The following is a 24,109-nucleotide window of genomic DNA, read 5'->3' on the forward strand; positions in this document are numbered from 1 at the left end:
TGTAGTAAAGGTTTTTGCTCCATGGGGTGGTACTATCAGGAGGTGGTGGAACCTTTAGGAGGTGGGGCCTAAAGGGAGGTCTTTAGATCATTGGAGGTATGTCCATGAAAGAAACAGTGGAGCACCAGCTTCCCTCTTCCTCTCTTTTGCTTTCTGTTCAAGAAGTAAGTAAATTTGCTCCATCATACTTCCACCACAATTTGCTGCCTCACCACAGGTCCAAAGAAATAGGGCCAATCAATCATGGACTCTAAAACAGTGAGTCAAAATAAACCTTTTTCTCTTTATAAATTATCTCAGGTGTTTGTTATAGAGATGGAAAGCTGACTAATACAAATGAGTATGTAGGTTTTCTTCTACCTATTAATTGGTAGCTAATCATAACTCAAAACACAAGGAAGCCAAAGTTTTAAATTTCCCACACATGCTACATTACCTTCAGTTTTCATGTTAACACAAAGAGGAGACATTTCAACCTCAAAGAAAACCAACATTACATCCTATAGTTTAAAGACTGAATGGAGTCTCAAGTTGGTAGTTGTAAGAAAGGATGCTGTTTTGAGAAGCTGTCCTGCATAATGATTAGGAGCTAGAACACTAGAACCACAGAGCTTGGATTCCAGAGTTGGATTCCTCTGCTACTTGTAAGCTCTGTAATCCTAAGCAAGTTGTTTAACCTTTTGTATGGGAATAAAAATAATGTTAATAAGAAATATCTTGCAGGCTGGGGCTGTAGCTCAGTGGCAGAGTGCTTGCCTAGCATGTGTGAGGCACTGGGTTTGATCTTTAGCACTGCATAAAAATAAATAAATAAAATAAAGGCATGTTGTCCATCTACAACTACAAAAAAAAAATTTTAAAAGAAGTATCTTGCAAGAGTTTCTATGAGGACTAAATAAGACTTCTGAAATCTTGACACAATATCTTCCCCACAAGAACCACTCAGTAAACATCAGTTATTTTTATAACCACCACCACCATCATCTGGAGAAAGAAAGAACTGGGAAATGAGGCTTTGTTTAGCATAGAAAGAGCAAAATTCTGGCTTTTATAACACAGTTCACTACTGTGTTATACTGCTTCTGGGCTTGTTCATAGAAGAAAAAGATCATGTGTGTTTTGAAAAAATTCATGTCTGTTAAGTTTTCTCATAATAACCAGCAACACATGACATTATTTGAATATGAATAGTTTTTGTAATCGTCTTTCAATCCCAGTTATACAAAGTCTCCACAAATTGCCAACGGGCATTTAAAAATTTTTACAAAATTCTTATAAAATCAAATGTGATGCCTCTGGCCTAAAATGGTATAAAGTCACAAATCCTTAACACATGAGTTCCCATAAATGGAAATGCAGACATAAAAAATGATAACAAGCTATAACAAAACTAAAATTGACCGTAGACCAATACTACAACCTGGGAGCAAATGATGGGACTGCATTAAAACAATACTGCTGAGATTTCTGCTTTTGGCAGTCTGACTTTGATGTAAAACAGAGACCATCAGATAAGAGAGAGAAAAAGAGGTATTAAAAATCCCCTTTCACCTCTCAGGCTCAGGTCTATTCCCCTAACCTCATCCTCAACTCTACATCCCCACCTCTTTCAAATCTAATAAAAACCCACAAATTTTAGTAAAAAAAATAATAATAATGCTGATGTGAATGGGAAGAGACCTGATGATGGTACCATATGTTCATCTCAGATAAAGGCAATATACCTTCAAGATGAACCCTGACAGAACCGTGGCTCCTTGTTCAGATACCAGAGATTCAGCAGTGAGAAGAGATAGAAAGGGGCCATTTAAGTGAAGTATAACACACCAGGAGGTGGCCTAATGAAAATGGGAAATTAGACTAGGAGTAATGCACACCACCATGCCCCAGATGTGAAAAGGACTTTGGAGTTAATGAGAAAAAAAAAGAGAAAGAGAATAAAAACACTAGCAAATGGAAATTAAAATGCAAGAAGTTGCATAAAAACCAAATGCAGGAGACAAGAAAGGATTCCAAGAAAATAAAAGTGCAATGACAAAAGTAATGTACACATTAGAAAATAGTTTTAGAACTGAATTGGTGCTATACAAAATCAATTTAGTGCTGTGGAAAACAGACTTCCAAAGTTCTGCTAGAATGTAGAAGAAACAATATGGAAATTAAAATGATTCTAGCTGTGAAAGACAGAGAGTGGACATTCAACTCGAGGACAATGGGTATTTCCAAAGGAGAAGTCAAAGCAAATGGAAAAGAAGTAATAATCAAAGATATAATAGAAGAAATAGTTCCTTTCCTGAAGAAAAAGTGCATAAGTAGATCAAATGGGCCTTGGGTTTTCTGTAAAAGTCCACTAAAAAGACTCACATCTAATCACATGTTTGTAAAACTATTTCACCATGGGGTAAATTATAATAAAATTAAGTTAGGTTTTAAAACCTATAGGCACCCAGGTCAATAAATCAGGTTTCTGCAAAGTATAAAAAAATCTCTCCAACACTAGAATAAATCCAATGACCATAGCATTTTAAAGAAGAAAAAAGTTATGATCCAGCAATTTTATGTCATCATGTCAGAAACATGAGCTCTTAAGACACGTAGGAGCTTCAAGAAAATTTCCTGAATTTGTTATTCAACAGTCTGAAGATTAAGACCATCAAGATAAGCACTCCAGAAAAGACACACAAGTGATTGACAGTAAGAAATAAAACTAGTCTAAAAAGAGGAACAATTCTCAGAATGCCGGATATAAAACTGGATTCAATGAGAACAGGTTTGAGGGTTTTTTAGTAAGAAATGAAAATGTTCTAAAATGGAAATGTCCTAAAATGGAACTGCAAAGATATTGACACAATTCTATAAATTTAATAAAATTCATTGAATTGAATGCTTCACATAGGTTAATTTTATGGTGAACTAAATCTCATCGAAATTGTTCTGTAAAAAATACAAAATCAAATATGAAAGCGTATTACATGTAAAAACCAAAATCAAATACATTAATATAACCCAGAGGACAAGACAGCCAAAATTGTGTTAAAGACCATGTCACCAAAAGTATCATTTCACACTTCACTGAGGATTGGAAAAAGCTGATTAAAATACATTTTTAAAAAATTAAAGGTAACTGTCAATAGTATATATATGTTCTCCAAACACTAGAAAAGAAAAAGGGTAAAGCAAATATAGTCCATATATCAAAACCAAAAAAATAAAGAGCAACAAAGCATCTTTTGCTGTAGAAAACAGTGATTTGTTAGAAAGAAGAACAATAAAATTATTATTTTAAAATTATATTAATCTCTCTTAAAACATTAAAACTATCAAGTTGGGACAAAAACAAAACATTGCGTTGGGTGCAATGGTAGATGCCTTTAATCCCAACCACTCAGGAGGCTGAGGCAGGAGATCACAACAAGTTCAAGGTTGGACTCTATAATTTGGCAAGAACCTGTCTCAAAATAAAATTTAATGAAAAAAAGGCTTGAGATGTAGGTTAAAGGTACAAACCTCTTGGGCCCAATCCCCAGTACTAAAAAATTTTTAAATTAAAAAACACATACATATATTATACACATGTGCAGGCCCACATATAGTAATACCTAAACAAAGTAAAACAAAAAGGGTAAAGGACAAAAAGGGAAACCTAATTCCTTGGTCTGATGAAAGTATAAACATTTCCAATCAAGAAGTTCATTTAAAATGGTTACTTAACTTTCTGGTTTTTTGCAACAGAAAGATGATCATCATATATTTTTAAATGGGAAAAAATGTTGATTTTACAAAAGCATGCAAAGAATGATCCCAATACCCAATAGAATATGCAAAGGGTGTTCTCCAAAATGTTAGGAGTAGATTGGAGGAGATTTTAATGCTTTGGTCTAGTTGGATTTTTAGTAATGAGAATATAGTCACATGCACAATATATATTACAAAACTGTAAGAAAAAATGGCAAATACTATTTCATAACACCTACCCGGAGAATCATTTTATATTGAAAAAATAAAATTGATAGTGAATATATGATCCCCATCAATTTTGCAAAATAAGCTATAGTATGCCAAAATATATATAAAATTACAATGGAAATACAAGAAGAAATTTACAAGACAAAAATACAGCAAAAGCTGGGCATGATGGCACAAACCTGTAATCCCAGCAGCCCAGGAGGCTGAGGCAGGAGGATCAAGAGTTCAAAGCCAGCCTCAGCCAACAGTGAGGCACTAAGCAACTCAGTGAGATGCTGTCTCTAAATAAAATACAAAATAGGGCTAGGGATGTGCCTGAGTGGTCGAATACTCCTGAGTTTAATCTCCAGTAACAAAAAAAAAATTAAATCCCTACCTCATCATGAGATGAGATGCATTTTAGCTGAATTAAAAATTTCAATATAAAAGTAAAACCACAAAGTACCACAAGAAAATATTGATGTATATCTTCATCATCTCATCAGTGAAGAAAGTTTTTCTAAATGTGAGCCATCGGTGAACAAAAAAACAGATTGGTTTACTTAAAAATTGAACATCTGGACACAAAATAAGTTTCAAAGACTTACAAACTGAAAATTATTTGTAGCCAATATTACCAAGGTGTAAGAGCTTAAATATACTAAATATATAAAAAGTAAATTAGAAAAAGAAATGAAAGTAGAAAAACTAATGAAAGTCAGGAATGTGATACTTATAAAAGAAATACAGGTAATAATTAACACCTGGGAAGAAAGGTTCAACTTCACTAATAGTCAAGAAAAGGAACAGGAGATGTATATGCCATTTTTTAATCTATTAAATTGCAACTATTTAAAGGTTGAAATCCATGTTCAAACCATGTCAACAGAGAAACATAAAGTTACTTTATGAATTAAAAACTGGTACAACATTGGGGAATGGGGATAGTTTAATACATGTATTTCAAATGTCTCAAAAGTATTCAACTCTCAATGCCCAACAACTTTACTTCTAGGAATGTATTAAGGCAAAAAGTATTTATAAAGTGGTAGGGGCAATGAGACTGACTATAACCTTATTTGTGACACCAAGAAAGCAGAAAGGACTTAAACATCCAACCATAAAGAATTAGCCAAATAAGTCATGGTACCTGAACAACTTTGATGAAGAAGAAGATTGACGTGAAAAGATATTAATTATACATTGTTAGATGGGGAAAGAGGTAAACAACATCCAATAATAGCCCTGTTCTGGGGCAAATAACAATGAATATAAGTGTGCGAATTCGTTAAAAAATTTTGTCTCAGAAAGACATTCACCAAAATGTTCAGGGTGGTTCTCTCCACATGTTGACATTATAGGTAAGATCTTGTGTTTTCTTGGCCAATCTTGATTTTGTAAATTTTTCCATCATCAACATGCACAACTCGCACAATAATTGTCAAACTAATAACAATCACAGTAATAAGGTACTAAAATCATTGAGCTTTTTCTTCTTTCAAAGAGCATTGGTATGCTAGCTCTTTTTCTCCTTAGCATGGAAGGAAATGCTATGGTTCCCGTTAATGAAAAAAGACATGGCTTGCCGTCACCCTGAGGGACACCGTCAGTGGGATGATTACAGCTGCTATGACAACAAGGGGAGGATGTGATGTCACATAATGATCCAGTGACTTGGTCGTTCCTGTCCCAATGCAGAGCCTTTGATGCTAGCTGGAAATCCAGCAGAGACCTCATTAAGGGCATCTGTTCAGTAATTACTACAAGTTTCCCTTCATCACGCATACAACTCTGAAAACAGCCCTAGCCCAGAACTCCAATGCCTGAATCACAGAGGGCCCTTAATCTTCCACTTCTGTAGAGCTCAGTCTGACAGCCACCAGAGATGCAGGGTCAAGTTTCAATAGTCAGTAAAGGCAACCTTGATCAACAGAGACCAGGAGGGGAAAAGGCAGAGGACTTAAACTGAAGCTAAGAGAAGCTAAAGCCTCAAGGTGTTTAACTAAGGTATCTCATATTGCATTTCCCTAGCACATTTAGATATTTTCATTTCCATCAGAGAAAATTTAATATGCCTCTAACCTACCATAAAAAAGGGCAAATAGCAGTCACTGCACAGCCAGCCAGAGAATCCATTGCAATATTAGAATGCATAATAAATTCTCCTTCAATGAAAATGAAATCCCAAGACCCTCTGCACACAGCACTAGCACAGTGCTCTGCACAGAATAGAAGCAGGTTGCTATGGTGGAAGGAGTCAGACAGAAGTGGTTTCCAGTACCACCCCTAATACTTTCCTGAGCCTCAGCCTCCTGACCTATAAACTAGGAATAATAATGCATCAAAAGTTTGTTGAGGGCTGGGGTGGTGGCTCAGTGGTAGTGCACTTGCCTAGCATGTGTGAGGTACTGGCTTCAAATTCTCAGCACCACATAGAAATAAATGAATGAAATAAAGGTCCATCGACAACTTAAAAAATATATCAAAAAAAAATTTTTTAAAGTTTGTTGAAAATTAAACATAAAGCTCTAAACCTAGTATCTAGCACTTCATAAAAAGTTAGTTCCCCTAAAAAGAAATTTTTATGGAAAACTAGATGAATAGATAAAATGAATTAACCCATCCCTTATTAAATCTTAACTGAATCAATGCAAAAGTCTCCTACCTGGTCCCTATTTGCTCTTTCCTCTCTCTCTCTCCCCGCCACCCCACCCCCACTCCTACTAACCACTATCATGCTAACATACCATGCTGTTCTTATATGGTATGTCTTGCCTTGAATATTCCCCTATTTCTCCCCTGTCCATTGCATCTCCAACCTCATCCAGCTCAGTGGTTTCTAAACAAGACTGAACATCAAAATGAACTTTCTAAAAATGTATATGCCTGGACCCCATCCTAGAGCTACGGAATCAGAATCTCCAGGACATGGGTACCAGAAGTCTTTAACAAGATCCCCATTTGGTTCTTATGCAGCCAGCCTTGACACAGGAGTATTTGAGACCTAACTGGTTCCTACTTCCTTAAAACTCAGTTCAAGAACTCTCCTACACTGCTGGTAGGATTGTAAAATGGTGCAGTCCCTTTGAAAACTGTCTGGCAGTTCCTTGAAAGTTACACATTAAGACAGGCAATGGCAGTGCACACCTATAATCCCAGTAGCTCAGGAGGATGATGCAGGAGTTTTCACAAGTTCAAAGTCAGCCTCAGCAATTTAGCAAGGCCCTGAATAACTTGACAAGACCCTGTCTCAAAAAAGATTTTCTTTTTTAATATAAAAAGGGCTGGGGATGTTGCTCAGTGTTTAAGCATTCCTGGGTTTAATGCCTAGTACCAAAAAAAAAAAAAAAAAAAAAAAAAAAAAAAAAAAGAGAGAGAAGGAAGAAGAAGAAGGAGAAGAAGAAGAAGAAGGAGAAGGAGAAGGAGAAGGAGAAGAAGAAGAAGAAGAAGAAGAAGAAGAAGAAGAAGAAGAAGAAGAAGAAAGAAGAAGAAGAAGAAGAAGAAGAAGAATTTACCGCACAATCCAGCAATTTCGCTCCTGGGAATCAACCCAAGAAACTGAACACATACATCCACACAGTCTTACACAAAAATTTTGATAGCAGCGTTATTCATAGTAGCCAGAAACTAGAAACAACCAGTGTTCATCAATGGGTGAATAAATAAGTAAATGTACATATCCATATAGTGGAATAGTATTCAAAATAAAACAGAACGAAGTGCATGTACAACTCTGGAAATGTATTAAAAATGTGGAATCGCAACCCTTAAAATGGCTGAATTGTGTGACATGTAAATGATATCTCAATAAAGCAGAAAGACAGGAAAGGAAAAGGAAAAAAGAAATGGAAAGGAAAAAAGAAGAATTGGAGGGGCTAAGGTGGGAGAGGGCAGGGAATGGAAGAGAAGGGAAGGGAAAGCAAGGGAGAGAAAAACAAAACAAGAGTGGGCAAACCTGGGCTGGGGTTGTGGCTCAGTGGTAGCGTGATCACCTGGCATGTGTGAGGTAGTAGATTCGATCCTCAGCACCGCATAAAAATAAGCAAATTAAATAAAGGTATTGGGTACATCTACAACCAAAAAATACGTACATTAAGGAAAAAAAAGAGTGGGAAAACTCTTTGCATTCAAGCTTTTGTCAGCTCCTACAGGAAGTTCAATCTTCCCATCCCTGAGACAACCTGGCCCAGGCATGGTATTCTTCAATGTCAGTCTCCCCACAAACCCACACACTGCTCAAGGATGAGAAAAATTGTTCAATACCTCCCTATATTTGCAGGCAGTGCATGGGCACTCAACAACTGTTTGTAAGAGAAGTGGGAAGGAAGGAGTGGCCATCTGAATCATCAGCTGAAATAAACTGTAAGAAACATTCTGGTCCTGCCAGGCACGGTAGCGCATGCCTGCAATCCCAGCAGCTCAGGAGGCTGAGGCAGAAAGATCATGAGTTCAAAGCCAGCCTCAGTAAAAGCGAGGTGCTAAGCAACTCAGTGAGACCCTGTCTCTAAATAAAATAGGGCTGGGGATGTGGCTCGGTGGTTGAGTGCCCCTGAGTTCAATCCCCAGTACCAAAAGAAAAAAAAAAAAAGTATAAAAAAGAAACATTCAGGTCCTACAAACTTAATATTCCGCTTTCCTCCCTCATGTAAAGTCACAAAGCTTCTCATTGGGATGCCAAGAGGCCATCCCCAAGGGCTTTGGATTTGTACCAAAGGCATGTCCCATGGATGTAAGGAGGCCCCTCTGACATCCCCATGCACGGTCAGGTTGCACAGGACCATTTTAGCTTAGGATCCCCTGGATGCTCTTGCCTACTTCCCTGGACAAGTACCTGCACTCCCCCATCAGGAAATGGGGAAGTAAGTAAGCCAATATTTACAAAACTCAATTGCAGAGAGATACTAAGTATATACGGTGTGTGTGTATGTAAATGTTTGTACATAAAATGAGTATGTGTGTATAAGTGGTGAGACACCACCGCCCATGCTGTGATAAGTTTCACCTAGCTCCTGAGCACTCAGGATCAGAGAACGTGATGTGAGCATAAAAGAGAACCTAGGCACTAAGCACAGAGAGAGAGAAAGAGAGAGAGCTATGTTATTCAAAATGTCCATATATATGATGAAGTTTTAAAAAGCAAGTAATAGAACACATGACCCATATAAATAAAACTGCAATAGAATAAGATGTAAGCCTGGGATAGGATATTAACAGAGGGCATCTGTGGATAATGAGATTTTCTTTCCTGAGTTCCTAAAATGAATACAGATCATTTTCATAGGCAAATAAAATGAATAATGCTATGTTCATTTTGTTAAAAAATGAATTAAGTAATTAGGAAGATGAAGACAGCCTCCAGCCCCCGAGGACCACCTTCTACTCTGGCAGCCTGAAAGATTGTCTGGTTTGCTCTGAAAAGAGAGTTAATACTCTGAAGGATCCAGGAAGGCCCGGATACAGAAGAGGAATGTCGAACACATAGTAATAGCTGGTTATTACATGACAGCAACACCATTTGACTCTCACCCACTGACTCACCACAGAAATGCCAGAATGTGTTTATAAACACAAATCTGATCAGGTTGCCTCTGCTTAACATGGTTCGTTGCCTTCCACTGCTCTTGGGAGAAAGACAAAAGTCTTGACTTTACAGTCTTCTGACAACCTGAAGTCACCCCTCTAACCTCTTCCTCTACCCACCCAACAGCCCACCTTGCCCCTCTTGGCACAGGGCCACAGTCTGTCTGCGCCACTGGATGCTGTCCCAACTCTTCTCCCACGACCTTCAGCAAGGAAGCCCACTGCAACCCCAGGCAGGTTCAGTTCCTCTGCTGGACTCTCCCACAGTACCTAGGCCTTTCCATCTGAAGACCACAGTTTTACCACTTATGTCCAGGACCACAGTGGATTGATTACAAATACCGTGGCATCCAGGCCGGTCCGTTTTGTATCCCAAGTGCCTAACACAAAGCTTCCTCAAGGTGACTCTTAACAAAGACAGACTATGTAAGTAAGTGACAGCAACACAGGGACAGGCAGGACAGGACAGGGGAACTGCCAAGGACGAGCCCAGACAAAAGCAAAGACCAGGTCCTGGGAAGCCTAGGAGCCCTACCTGGGAATGAGGATGTGATCCTGAAAGCAAAGGAAGGTTTTTAACTAGAGGGCAGAGGATATGAAAATTTGCAGGACCTGAAGACTAATTAGATAAGGTGGATAGAGGTGGGGACACAGGGAAAGGAAGCTGAGATGGTCCCCAGATTTCTAGTTCCAATGCTGGAGCTTTCTCAGAACTGTAGGAGCTAGATTTGAGTCATTGTTCTGAAACAAGTCACTGTGACTTCTTGGAACTCCAATTTTACTTGGCCCATTCCCTGAACCCTTCCCACTCTGGGAAAGTCTGGGTGGTCATCAGGACTCAAACCACACCCCCTTCAGAGAGTGACAGTAGCAACCAGTTTGTTTTACATCTGTAGAATGGAGCTAATCATAATGATCTTGCAGATTTCTGATACAATCAGCCAAGTTGATATTTGGGAAAGTACGTCACAAGTGGTAAAGACTCGTGATTGCCATCATCAACACAGGGGTATCTTGCATAAGTGCATAATCACCCTCTTCCCCTCAGACAAAGGCAGCCTCCTTGAAGGAGTCACCAAGAACGGGTTTATGATCTTACACAACTGGACTAAATTCTGCATCTTTTTAATTTGTCTCACTGTCTCACGCAGTTGGCCTCATGAGTGACCCAGATGAGAAAGAAAGAAAATGCATCTTGTTGGAAAATTGGGTTTCCCTGGGGCTCGGCAGATGGCTAGGATGGAGTTCAGCACAGAAATCCTGCTGGTTCGCTCTTTCAAAGACACTGGAATCCCCTTTGATACTTACTGACTTGACAAAATTTGGAAATCTTAAGTAACTTCCAACTGTTAAAGAAAGATGAGTCATTAGACACAGTAGGCCTTTCTTGGAAACTGTAAACTAATGTCTTTAAAATAGAAATCCATCCACTTTCCCACTCACTCCCTAAATCCTATTGTGCTGATTTGGGTTCCCTGGGCCCAGAGTGAAGTAAAACAATACTGTCTTTTTTCCTGGGACCTGTCAGAGACCAAAAACTTCTCAAGGGCTGGAGGAGTCCCGTGTTTTGTGATTACAGGGCAAACATCCAGGCCAGATGAGATACCTTCATGTTTGGCATAAACTCTGAAGATAGAAAAGGAGGGGAAAGGAACTGACATGTTATAGTCACCTACAATGGTCTCCTCACTGCACCATATGTCATCTGATAGGTAGATCATATGTAGAAATGTAGATATCATTGTATCATAAAGAGATATTAGCATGTGTAGATATTATTCCTACTTTACAAGATTTAGGAAACAAGATTCAGAAAGATTAAAAAAAAAAAAAAGCCTGGTCAAATATCTCAAAAATGGTGAACATCAGAGTTCAGCAATTCAACTTCCAGATTGCCCCAAAATAAAAAAAGGAATGATGGAATGATTTTTCTACCACATATACTACCATAATTTTTAAAAATGATTTCCAAGAGCTAAGTATCTGTATCTGAGCAGGTTCAACACTGCATTCCAGCCAAACACACACACACACACACACAATGAAACCAGGACAGAGCCCTGGAGCTGAACTGCACTGGAAACCCTCACTCATTAGTTGAACTTTAAACAAGTCACTTCCACATCTGTGTAATTTCAACTTGTGAAAACTGAATTAGACCATCTCTAAAAAGCCCTTGCATGCTTGCTGGTGGTCACTAGTGAGATGTAAGTCCAGAATAGCATATACTTCTTTTATCTCTTTCTCCAAGCCCACAGAATCCTACCCGAGCCACTTTATGAGGTTATCAAGAAATTCTCCAGAGTTTGGAGAAGCACAAAGGGCAGGAGTTAGTGCATCAATTAACATGACTTGCCCTCAAGAGAAAGCAACCTTGACAGCAGTGCACGTGCCCCAAGCCTCACGTTCACGGACAGAGCCCTGAGTGGTTTGCACCTTCATTCAGCAGTTACTGCCCTTCCCCACGTGCAAACCAACTCCCAGCAGCTCTGCCTCAAGCCCACCTAGGCCCCCTCGGGGAAGCACTGGTTCTCAGGCCAAGATCCCAAACACTCCAGAGCCTGCCTGCCAGCTGCACAGGAAGTGCCAACCGGCTTTCCCAAAGCAGCTGGCACCAATTACCCAGACCCAGCTGGAAGCACTTGGCTGGGGAGAGGCAAGCCTGCAGATCTCTGGCCTGGTCAGAAATCCTACCATAAAACAAAGAGCCTTCCAGCCACATCAGCACTTGACATAAGTGCTAATTGGGGGCTGTGGGAGGCAGCCAGTAGCAGGCTGGTGAGCACCATCCAGGGAAGCAGCTGCGGGTCTGGGAGTCTTGCCCGCTCCCTGATTTCAGAGTTTCTCCATCTTCAGGACCAACAGCTACCAATTACTAGGCACCTAGAGCAAGCTGGGTTCCTGCATCCCTCACCCTATTGAATCCTCCAACAACTCAACAAAGTAGGCATTACCACCACCATAACTGATGAGGGGCCTGAGACTCACAAAGGTGAATGATCTTTCTCACAGCCACGGGGACAGGAAGTGCCAGAGCTGGATCTAGAGCCCAGGTCTTCAGCATCACCTTCCTCTCTAACTGGCGTCACTGCCTAGGAGAGCTCACCATCCAACAAGGACCTGGCATTTAGGGACTCACTTTGCCAAACCATCACTTTTGACACATCCTAAAAGATGATCAGCTGGTTGAGGAGATAAGGTAATTGGAGGCTCATCATGAATTCAACACATTGTGGGTTGGGGAGATAGCTCAGTTGGTAGAGTGCTTGTCTTGCAAGCACAAGGCCCTGGGCTTGATCCCCAGCACCCTCCCCCCCCCAAAAAAAAGAATCCAACACATTGCAAGATCAGAACACCAACACCTCAGGACACAAAGTGAATGCCTTTTGGAAGGAAATGCCAATATTGAACAACAAAAAGCATCCTTACAACTTTTCAAGAATAGTATAAATGGGTGTCTGAAGAGGCATGACTGAGCTGGTTATTATTTTTGTGCTAATGTTAATGTATTATTATATTTTTATATTAATGTTTTATTATGAATAAGTGATAATAAAAATATTATTACAAAAATTGCATAGAACTTACTGTCCCAGGTGCAGTTTCAAGTGCTTGATATATATTAGTTCATTTAATCCTCCAACACCCTAGAAGGTATAATTATCTCCATTTTACAGATGAGCACATTGGAATGTAGAGAAGCTAAGTAACTTGTCCAAGATCACACAGTTAATAAACTGTGAAGCCAGAATTCAAACCAAGGCACTCAGGCTCCAGATTCCATGCTCTTAACTTCACATTCTGCCTCTCAGACCCAGCAAGCGTTTACTGAGCTGGATCCAGGCTCCATGCTGCTCTGCCTCTTATCTGTTATTACAAGTATTCTTCCTAACAACCGAGTCTACCAATGTGAATCGAAGTCATAAAGGTTTCATGACACACCCAAATGGAGCTAAGCTTGAACCCCAGCAGGAACACTTCCCATTCCCACAGGTCATTAGCAATTGGTGGCCTCACTAGAAGGCCCAGATAGCTACAGGGGCTTATCTTTGGTCCTTCCTTAAGTCTAGCTCAGTGGTGACCAAATGTCACTGTAGGTATAAAAAACTGTGCAAAGTTATATACACAAAGCTTAGCATGCTTACCTCAAGAATAATTCTGAGCTGGGCATGGTGGTGCACACCTGTAATGCCAGCAGTTTGGGAGGCTGAAGTAGGAGGATCTTGAGTTCAAAGCCAGCCTGAGCAACTTAACAAGGCCCTAAGCAAGACCCTGTCTCAAAATTTTTAAAAAAAAGGACTAATTCTGACTCTTAGCTCATCATTAGTCCTACATGCAATTTGTTTTCCCTTCGTTCTACATTATGCAAAGATTCTTCACCAGAAGTTCCTGTACATCCCATGTGACTATTCCCTGAATCCTCCCAACTCTGGGCAACCTAGAGTGGTCATCAGGACTCAAAGCCCACCTTCTTCAGGGAGATTTCCTTACCCAACCTGTTCATTCATAAAAGGAGAAACTGAGGTCCACGTTAAGTGACTTATTCAACATTAAAGAGCAAGTAAGAGCTAACCCCATCTATGAACTCTGAGTTCAGTATGGGTCTTCCTCATAGAGTTACATTGCTTTTTCCCTCCTGGTCCCCGATCCCACCCTTCCCCAGTATCTAGTTCAGTGCTATATGCAGCAAATGGTTGTTGACTTACCAATAACACTAGCTAACAATTCTGGATGCCTAGGATGTGCCAGGGCCTATACTAGAGCTACATTCTGATTTTCATGGACTCTAGACATTGTTTGCCATTGTGGGCTCCTTTCTCCATAAAAATCATTTCTACAATTTTAAATATATTTTAGAATATATGAAGAAAAATAATGTCATAAATTTTTACTTCTTTATTATTTCTGTAAAAACACTTAACATGAGATCCATCCTTTTAAAAAATATTTACACGTATAGAGGTACAACATTATAGAGCAGAACTCCAGAACTTTTTCATCTTGCTTGACCGAAACTTTATAAATTAAGATACCTTATTTAGCTTAAAAGTATTTTTCTGATTTTAAAAGAAATTAAATATTTCCATAGGCTCCTACTGTGTCTACTGTGCCCAGTGAATATTTCAGCCCTGCCAGGAACTCACTTGCATTATCTCATTTAATTTTCCATCCTAGCAAGGTAGATCTGGTTACAACCATTTTACAATTTAGGAAACTTGACTTAAGACATGAAATTCCAGCTCTCTGAGATCACAGTCAAAGGAAGACAGGATTCAGGATTTGAACCCTGAGTATTTAACTCCAGACAGTGATGATTATAGCTGGACTCCACTAAGTCCAGTTTAGTCATCCTGGCCCTGGTGTGTCCCCATCCAGATCCCCAAGTCAGGCTCAGGATCATCGATCCTGCAATGTTGTTCTCCCTAACACCTGCAACTTCCCCATGGTGGACTCTGCCCAGGTCCCTGCAGCCCAGATAGACAAGCCAGGCACACAGTGTGGCCCACAAAGGCCCATGAACCCATGCAAGGCCAAGGGCACTCTTTGCCCTTGTTCCCATCTAGTGCCAAGAGCCAGCACAGTTGTACAGGGCATCCTGACTGCCTGCCCCAGAGTGCACCCACAGATCCTCAGGATCACACCAGTGACCCTCACTCATCACATCTCCCTGGCCGTGGCTCACCTTTGAGGACAGTGTGCCATTTATTCCAAGAAGAAAACTGAGGCTCAGAGAAACTAAAGGACTTGCCTAGTGGGCATCATAACTCCAGAACCCAGGTTTTCCCTCGACAAGGCCACCTCTCAGCTGGCTCACACCCGAAAACCATGCACTCTGATTGCTGTGGACAACTACCACCCCACAGTGAGGACCTCGTTCTTCAAATTAAAGGCACAGATTCCTTTTGCTGGAAGTGCAGATGCTGTGATGCGGGGTACACCACCATTAACTTTTCACTAATGGCAAGAAGTATTTGAAGGGCAATTAGGAGTCAATCCAGCAATTTTTTTTTCACATATAACCGCACTCAATCCTCACCACAGGTGGATGGCTAGGGATCACACTCCCCATTTCACATATGAGGAAACTAAGGTTAAGAGAGGTGAAGTGACTTCCCCAAGGTGCAGAATGAAGGGAAGACAAGAGGAAGAGTGAGAATGCAAGCCCTGGTCTGCACACCTCCTCTCTGCACACCCCGCTCCACCTGACTCCGGCTCCAGTGTTCCCAGGGACGTGAGGAAGGGGAGGGAATCAGGAATACTCCATGAATACCAGGAGGTAGCTGTAGAATGCAGCAGCTTATCTGCAGTGTCACTCTCTGAAGCTTTTAGTTACCCATAGTCAATGGCTATGAAATGGAAAATTCCAGAAATAAATTATTTGTAAGTTTTTAATTACATGATGAACTCTTGCCATCCTACAGGAGAGGGAAATCATTTCTTTCTCTACCGCATACCCACCATTACACGCACAGTATAAATAAGACATTTTGGGAATAGGTGACCATATTCGCATAACTTTTATACCTAACTTTTACTGTTAAAATTGTTCTATTCTAAAATTAGTTGTTGTTAATCTCTAATTGTGCCCAGTCTATAAGGGAACTTCATGATAAGTATGCATGTATAGGAAAAATCATAGCATACATAGATAGGATCCAATGCAATCTAGTTTCAGGCATCCCCTGGGTGTCTTCAAAGGTACCCTCTGTAAACAGAGGGCTGTGCTGTATTTTACCTCAGCTCTCTGTTGGGTTCTTTGACCTCCATCATTGCCCATACAAGGCACACGAGGACCAAAGGTCTTGTACCCACTTGGACAGACAAGCAGGCAGAGCAGACAGACAAGACAGTCAAGAGAGTCCTCAGCCATATACACCACAGGAGGTCAGCACTGTGCCTGAATGTGGGCCACACCCCCAATGCCGGCACAAACCACCCTGGCCTCAGCCACCCAGAGCTCTGCCTGCTCCACATCCCCTCTGGGAGAGCACTGGCCTTCAGGCCCTGGCAGGCCAAGGGTGACAGGGACCCCTCGCTCTCAATCCCTATGGCCTTGGATTGCTGTTTAGTGGTCCCTTGATTTTGCTCCTCTGGGAAAACCCAAAGAGAGAGGAGTCAGTGATGGTTGCTACAGGAAACGCATCCCTCTGTGAAGGAGGCCTCTTCAGTACAGGACAGGCCTAGAATTTTCCACACCACCACCTCCATCTTTGCCACACAGCCAGCCACTTCACATCCTCCATCCTATAGTTTTACCCATTTCTTTGTAATGCCCTGCCCATCATCACTGAGCAGAAGAGGGAAAATGAAGGTCCCTCCCTAAGCCCCACTTTCGCATCTGTAAAGTGAGCACTAAGGAGCATCCAGAGATCCAGAGAGGCCCACTCAGGGGAGCGGGGAGAGCACTATGCCCTTTTGCAGACCAGCTTCTTGGGGTGGGGGCAGGTCTGTATTTCAGGCAGCCTCAGGGAGAAAGAAGAATCTGCATCCAGTTAACAACCCAGATAGATATGCAAATGCCAGAAGACAAAGAAAGTTTGTCCGAAAAACAAGATTCTGCTTCACCATTCCCCCCATTCACTTTCTGTTCAAAAGTTCATTGGCACAGGCACCTCACCGGAGTCAAATTACATATGGCCTTAATTACCACGGATCTTGATAATCACTTGCCCATCACAAGTTCAGCAGTTGCCTACACACAGAAGGCTCCGTGTCTGTGCTTGCTGCGTGTGGCACATGTTCACTCATTTCCAAGACCTCTTGACCACGTGCCCAATTCATGACCTGAGAGATTCAAATGCAGAAAACATAAAACCACTTGCCCTGGGACCCAGGGGAGGGTGGGACAGAACCAGGGCCTGGGAGAGGCAGATTAACAAGACTTAAAAAGACTCTTTTCCTGATCTCCCCTAGGGCAGGGATCCGGACCAGCCCTGCCTAAGGTAGTGGTCCTGTCCCTGTTTTCACTACAGTCTGAGCTGGTTCAGCCCACCTGACAAACTCCCAGATTTCTCTTCATGGAGATAATGACTTGGTACCAAAGCTGCAACAGAAATGATGCCCGAGGAGAGAGGCAGCAGAGCGTGGGGCTGGGTGGATGTGTCAGGGCAGATGCAGGGTGACCCCAACTCTGCCACTGCCTTCCTACAAGACTTCTGGCAAATTACCTCCTCTCAGAGGCTTAGGAATTTCTTCTTGTAAAATAAAGGTCATAGCAGCTACCTTTCAGGGTTGTTGTGGAAGGTGATGGAACAGAATATAGCCCCAGGTCAGAACCTAGACCACACCCACAGCTACTCTTCCCAGGAGGAGGCAGCTGCTCTCAGGGCAGCCTTGGCCATCAGTCCCAGAGGGCTTGCAGTCGGGGCACAGGGTAGTTCAGGGGTCCCAGGCTTCCTTGTCCGAAAGACCCTATGGGATTGCTCCATGGGACATGCCTGGTGTTTGGGATGGTTCCTTACTGTGCAGGGATGTCCCTCCCTACAGAATGTTTAACTCCTCTGACCCCTGCTCACTGTCTGTAGAGTCAGTCCCCAGGTCCCCAGGATGGCAACTATTAGAAGGGTCCTGCATATGTCCAAACGTCCCCAACTCCTGAGAGAGAACCATAAGGTGAAGGTTTCTTCCCGCACAGTCAAGTCTGAGCTTCTCCCCTCAGCTCAGAATGTGCCTTGCACAGGAGCCCTCCAAGATGAGTTTGTGACCTTGCCCCAGGTGGTTCACATCTCCCCTCCTGCAGAGCCCCCACAATCCCTACTGTTCCTCATAGGACTCGCCTTGGAATAATTTCTCAAATCTCCGTTAATATACCATATGCACTGCCTCTAGTAAAGTCCTTTGATCTACAAGCTTTGCAAATTAACACCCTAGATTTTCGCCCTAGAAGAGGAAGTGATTCTCTAAAAAGAGATCAGACATCTGAGGAAAGGAAAGAGCTTGGGGCCACTAGGAACTCTTCAGGATTCTTCTCTCACATGGAAGGAGGGAGACTGTCTACCTACTCCTTCCTACTGAAATGCACCATGAGCTGGCAACTACCAGTGTGGGCTACAAGCTATCTGCCTGTTCTCAAAGCCAGTCCTGACTACCACACACTGATGCTGCAAGGGTACAAGTGCTCCTACTTGGAAGAAATGTTTGTAACACACATGATAGACACCACTTGCAAGAGTAAAATATGCATATATAAATTTATATATGTGCATATGTGTATATATATACACAGACATGTGTACCTATGTATAAAATGCACATTAGTGTAAAGTATATGATTAACATAGAATATTAAAGTAATTAACAGGTAATATTTATAATTATATGGTATATACATTTAATGCATTGGTTATATGCATGATTTATATATGTATGTATGTACACACACACATACACAAAGAGTACTCAAAAGTTAATAAATGTTGAACTCTCCCGGAGGAAAAAAAAAAACAAAGAAAATTTTACAAAAGAAGTAAAATCACGTGCAGAATTGAGATACCACCTTCCATCTCTCAAACAAGAAACTTTTTTTTTAACTATAGTGTCAGGCATTCAACAGAGTATGACATGTGTGAGCTAGTAAGCCTTTCCGAAGGGCAGCTGAGCAATATGTCTTAAAATTCCTAAAAAAAATGCATGCTCTTGAACAATCATACTCTACAAGTTCATCCTTTAAAAGTACTCAGGATTTTATTTTTTATCATTGCTTATTAGTGATTAAAAATTAAAATCCTAAATAATTAAAAACAGGAGATTGATTAAATACTTTATATATAGCAGGAAACAAAGCTAATAAGATATTATTAAATAACAGATTTCCAAACATTTTTTTTTTAAAGTTTAGTCTATGCAAAAAAGTACTGGAATGTATACATAAGAAATATTAACATTTGGCCTTGGGTGATAAGATTACAGGTGATTCTTTTTTTTTTTCTTTTTTTTATAATCTGCATATTTTCTAAAATATCCATACTGGTCTAAAATTTCTCAAACGTCTCTTATTGCACTAATTCTATTCTGAAAGATGTTTATGTATGAACATATCACATCACCCCACAAATTCCCTGAATACTAGTCCTAAGTCTGGTTTATCTTCATGACCTCCCCATTATGTTAACTTAGTACTTTGAATAATTATAACAATTACCATTTATTAAATGTTTGCCATGTGGAAGGCATTGTGCTAAATTGTATCTTTTAATACAGTAAAATCCAATGAACATTTGTTGAAGAAGGGAAGGAAGAAGGAGAACAGATCAAAAGAAGTGAATTAATAAACACCCAGCAACCTGAAATGAGTTGGCAGCTATCTCACATGGAAGTGACAAGATCACTTTTGGGTCCCTTTTTGACCACCAGGCCATACCAGTCTGCTAGACCATCTCTTCTAACCCGGAGGGACAGGATTAGAAGGAGAAGAACCATGCTATGATCCTAGATTTTAGGAAGCCACACTTTTTGCAGAATAAGATGTGGTGGGAACCAGCACTTTAAAAAAAAAAAAAATCACTTCTGAAAGTTTTCCTAGCAGAGTCAAGAAAACCAATACTAACATGAAAATGACTTTTAAATAAATGCTTTTGACCTTGACAACTTTTAATTCATTTCTATAAATGATCCCTGAGCACCCACCATCATGTCTCCATTGGAGCAGGAAAAAATAAATAAGCACAGTGTCATTCTTAAGGAATCTGTAATGCAATGGGGACCACAGGTGCCAAACCAATTCCAGGCAGGGTGTAAGTTATAATGGAGTACCCCTCCCCACCAACCCGCAGTGTGCAGTGGGTATTCTTTCTGATGGGGATGGAGAGTGGGGGAGGTAGCAAATCAGAGCAGACATTTGAAGGGCAGACAAGATCTCTCAATGCCTAGTTGGGGGAATGGCATTCCTGGCTGCAGTAGAGTTCAGGCGAAATCTCTAAGGGGTGAGATATGATATGTTCAGGGAAGGGCATGTGTTCAGTCCATGCCCCAGAAACCTTGGGTCACTTCATAACAAGCAAAACCAGCCCAGAAATGAGTTGCTCATCATCGGTCTCTTCTTTCCCCTAGTACTTTCCCACCACACCTCCAAGCAGGTGCAGCACACCACAAAGCAAGTTAAAATGCTCCCCCATTTTCCAAGTCTTTGAGTTTCAGATCAGATTTAAGGCCACAGAAATCTGAATGCTCCCAGAAATAGGAATGCAAGAACAGCTCCTAGGCACCTGTCTCTGTGCTGCTGTTTTTCCAAATGTTGACATCCACAGAGGACACCTCTCGGTGCTGCCCACCTCCAGGAAGATGAAGATGCAAGGCCTAGAGAAACTGTTTTAAAACAGTGGATGCATAAGACCGAGAAACACATCTTAGATAATATCTTCAAATGCTTAGCCTCCAGAGGGTGAGCCCTGTGGTCCAGCTCCTTGAGGACTGGAACAGTTGCGGGCAGAAAGAAAGCAGGAGCCACTGAGTCCAGAAGACAAGAGAGGGAAGCTTCCACACTCCGCTTGGGACACCACAGCTTTTCCTCCAATATTTCAATAACATGATATATTATCCCTCCCTCCCTGCCTGCATCCTGACTTTCTCAGAGACTCTAAACAGACTCTCCTTCTCCTCTCTCTCTCTCTCTCATTTTGGCATCTCTGTATTTCTAACCCCGTGCCTACATGCCTAAATGTCTTTGCCATTCTGTCCCCATGCGACTCTCAGTATCTATCATGTCAATGTCTTCCTGTCCTTTTCTATCTTCCCTCCTTAGGTATTCCTGTCTCCATCATTCCATCTCTCTGTGTCCATCCCTGTCTCTATTCCTCCTCTTCTGGATTTTGTTATTCAAATCGCAGCAAGGAAATCGAGCAGTTCGGAGAAGTGTGATCCTGAAAACTGGCTCCAGGAGGATGCAGGCTGAAGGGGTGCCTCAGAGACAGCCCCCAGCACGGCTTCCCCACTCTGTCACGGCACCCCGGGGCTTCCGCCTGTGCGCACCCTCCTGGCCCTGCCTGACCCATGACCCCTCCACACACACCCCTGCTTAGATAGCTACCCTCACCACCACCGGAAAGGGTGTTTGCCTAAGCCTGACATCCGACACAGGGTGGAAAGTTCTCACCGATGGTGAAGCTGTAGCCATCGATGCTGAAAGTGGCGCTCCGGCATTTTTTGAAGCCCTCCTTCCTGTTGCTGGCGTCCGTCATGGCTCGGCCGGCCGGGCAAGGGCCGCGCAGCTGGCCAGATGCCTCCGGGGATCCCCCAACGCGAGGCGCACAGCCCCGCGCCCGGCTCTCGGTGGCGTCCCCTCCCCGGCGCGCCGCGCGCTGTCACTCGCAGACCCGCGCTAGTTGATAGTAGAGCGCGCCGGCTGCAGGCGCCGGGACCCAACGTCAACTAAAGCACCAGGCACACGGCGGAGTCGGCGAGCCATCGAAACAGCCCCATCTCCAACGCAAGTCCCAGATACCAGGAGAGGAGAGTTACTAACGCGAGGCGCAGCGCGCCGGTGCCTGCAGACCCGGCTGGTGGGTGGCTGCCGAAATCCCGCCTTTCCAGCTCTACTCCCTGGGAGCCGCTGAAGCCAGCGCGCAACGGGAACGTCTGTTTTCTATTTCAGCTTCTCCTTCCCCTCTCTGGAGGCTGGTGGGGCTTGAGGACCCGAGGGAATGGCTGAGATTTGGCGTCGTGCTTCTCAAATATGTTTTCTCTGGCGGGCCAGAGAGCTCCCAAAAAGCACATCAACAGATGGAAAAGCAAACATCTGAGTCGTCAGATGCTGCCAAAGTTTACTCCAAACAAGGAAGTCCAGGAGATCGCCACGCCCACTTCCTCCCGCAGCTGTCCCCAGAACTGGTCTGGAGCCCCGATAATATAATACATCTCAACGATCCCTGGCCAGAAGATAATTATCAAAGTAACCCTTATTTGTGGACAGGCGTTTTCACCCAGAGACTCTTAAGATGTCCCATTCACAAACGAGTTTGAACAATCCATTTTTCAATAGCTCATCTCTGTTCTTTTAAAGTGGGGTTTGCTAAATATGATAGACTCCTGGCATTTGCAGACCTGGGAAAGATCTTACCAATCTAAACGTTCTTGTGACAAAGAGGAAACTGTCTGAGAGGAGCTTGAGGAAGGTGCTTCAGCTAGAAAGTGGAGACACTGGAAACAGAAGTTTTACTTTTTGACCCCAAATTTGTTGTTGGTCTTTCGGTGCCTGGAATGACTCAGATAGGCAAGGTTTGTACAGGGGAAATCGTTCCTTCCAGCCAGCAAGCAGTTACAGGAGGTGGAAAGTTCTCCCTGGTGGTGAAGCTGTATAGCTGCAGCTCTTTACCAGGTGCTGAGGGTGCACTTGTAAAAAGAGACCAGAGCTGACTCCCCCGGTGGGGTCCCGGCAGCCTAACACAGGAAATGAAGGTGCCATGCCCAAGCTCTCATGGGGCTGCAATTAATGTAACCTCGTTTGTTGGGATGGAATTTGACACAATAAAACTTGTCATTAAGTTAAGTAGGTGTATGCCTCATTGGTTCCAGTTAAGTTTAGAGGGCAGTGGATCCACAGGTCTTCAGAATCTAATTAAAATTAGAAACCCTCTCCAAACCCACACACACACCAGCAGTGCTCTACACACAATTTCAGAAAACCCATAAAATCCTAAAGCCCCTAGAAACCTAAGTTAACGTACATCTCAGGAATTTAACCTTCATCAATTCACCAAATATTTTTATAGAAGATGATTATTTTTATACCAGAGTGTAGTTGGTATTTCAGTTCCAAATTCCTTCATGGAAGACCTAGAACCATACATTGATAGTTTGATTAGGTGGGTGGCAAGATTAATTAATGACAAAGGCATTGGGTGCCATGAATATTGTGTCACATGGAGTGGCCTATCTCAACACGGGAGCCACAATGCAGTCCTTTGATTATAACACTCGTGTCTGGAATTGGTCACAGTATGGAGATGTGAAAAGGTCTCCGTGCGCATACAGACCTGGGTCTGGAATCTGGCTCCACCACTTACCAGCTACATGACCTTGAGCAAGACCCCCAACCCCACTGAGTCTAGCTGTCCTCATCTTACCATGAGAGTGAAGAAAGGTGGAAGCGTATTAACACCACTATATATGGGTATTCACTTAGTGCATTCACCAGACTCTCAAGTTTCATTATGTAGACACTACAGAATTCTCCACAACAATATTTTCTTATGGTTCTCACCATTCATTTTATAAGAGAAATTTTATATGTAACATGTGTATGTGTGTGTGTGTGCGCATATAACATTCAATATTATTTTTATATTTTTATTATAGTAACAACCAAAATTTTCTTGTAATTTTCAGTTCCTTGTATTTTTCCCAAATTCCCAAGCCTTTAACTGAAACATGTCTTCTTTTGTGCCAAGAAAAAGTCCCAGAATGAGGAACCTGAAAACTCCGAGTTAGTCTCCAATAGTAAATTATCAAGGAAGAAAAAAAAAAAAAAGAACCTAATGTGATGGAAATTTTTCCTTGAGTGAGTGAAATTAAAACTTGGTATTTAATCACTCCTAACAGAAAAACTTCTTGAAATATAATCTATAAAAATAATAACAATGTGATCATT

At 41.9% G+C, this 24,109-nt stretch overlaps 1 protein-coding gene across 7 annotated transcripts in view; it reads right to left on the bottom strand.

Moving 5' to 3' along the window:
* Pde1c (phosphodiesterase 1C) overlaps nucleotides 1-22,098 on the bottom strand; it is a 551,831-nt gene extending 529,733 nt beyond the window's left edge. For 6 of the 7 annotated variants that reach the window (XM_047560736.1, XM_047560740.1, XM_047560739.1 and 3 more), the window contains exon 1: nucleotides 21,617-22,096. In XM_047560736.1, coding sequence (XP_047416692.1) covers nucleotides 21,617-21,701 — 85 coding nt within the window. In that variant the 5' untranslated portion in view covers nucleotides 21,702-22,096. Of the gene's footprint in view, nucleotides 1-21,616 lie in introns of all 7 variants that reach the window. The other variant, XM_047560734.1, reaches the window with a different exon arrangement.
* Between the last annotated feature and the right edge of the window lie 2,011 nt (nucleotides 22,099-24,109).

This window comes from Sciurus carolinensis, chromosome 8 (assembly GCF_902686445.1).
Source record: "Sciurus carolinensis chromosome 8, mSciCar1.2, whole genome shotgun sequence".
Lineage (NCBI taxonomy): Eukaryota > Metazoa > Chordata > Mammalia > Rodentia > Sciuridae > Sciurus > Sciurus carolinensis.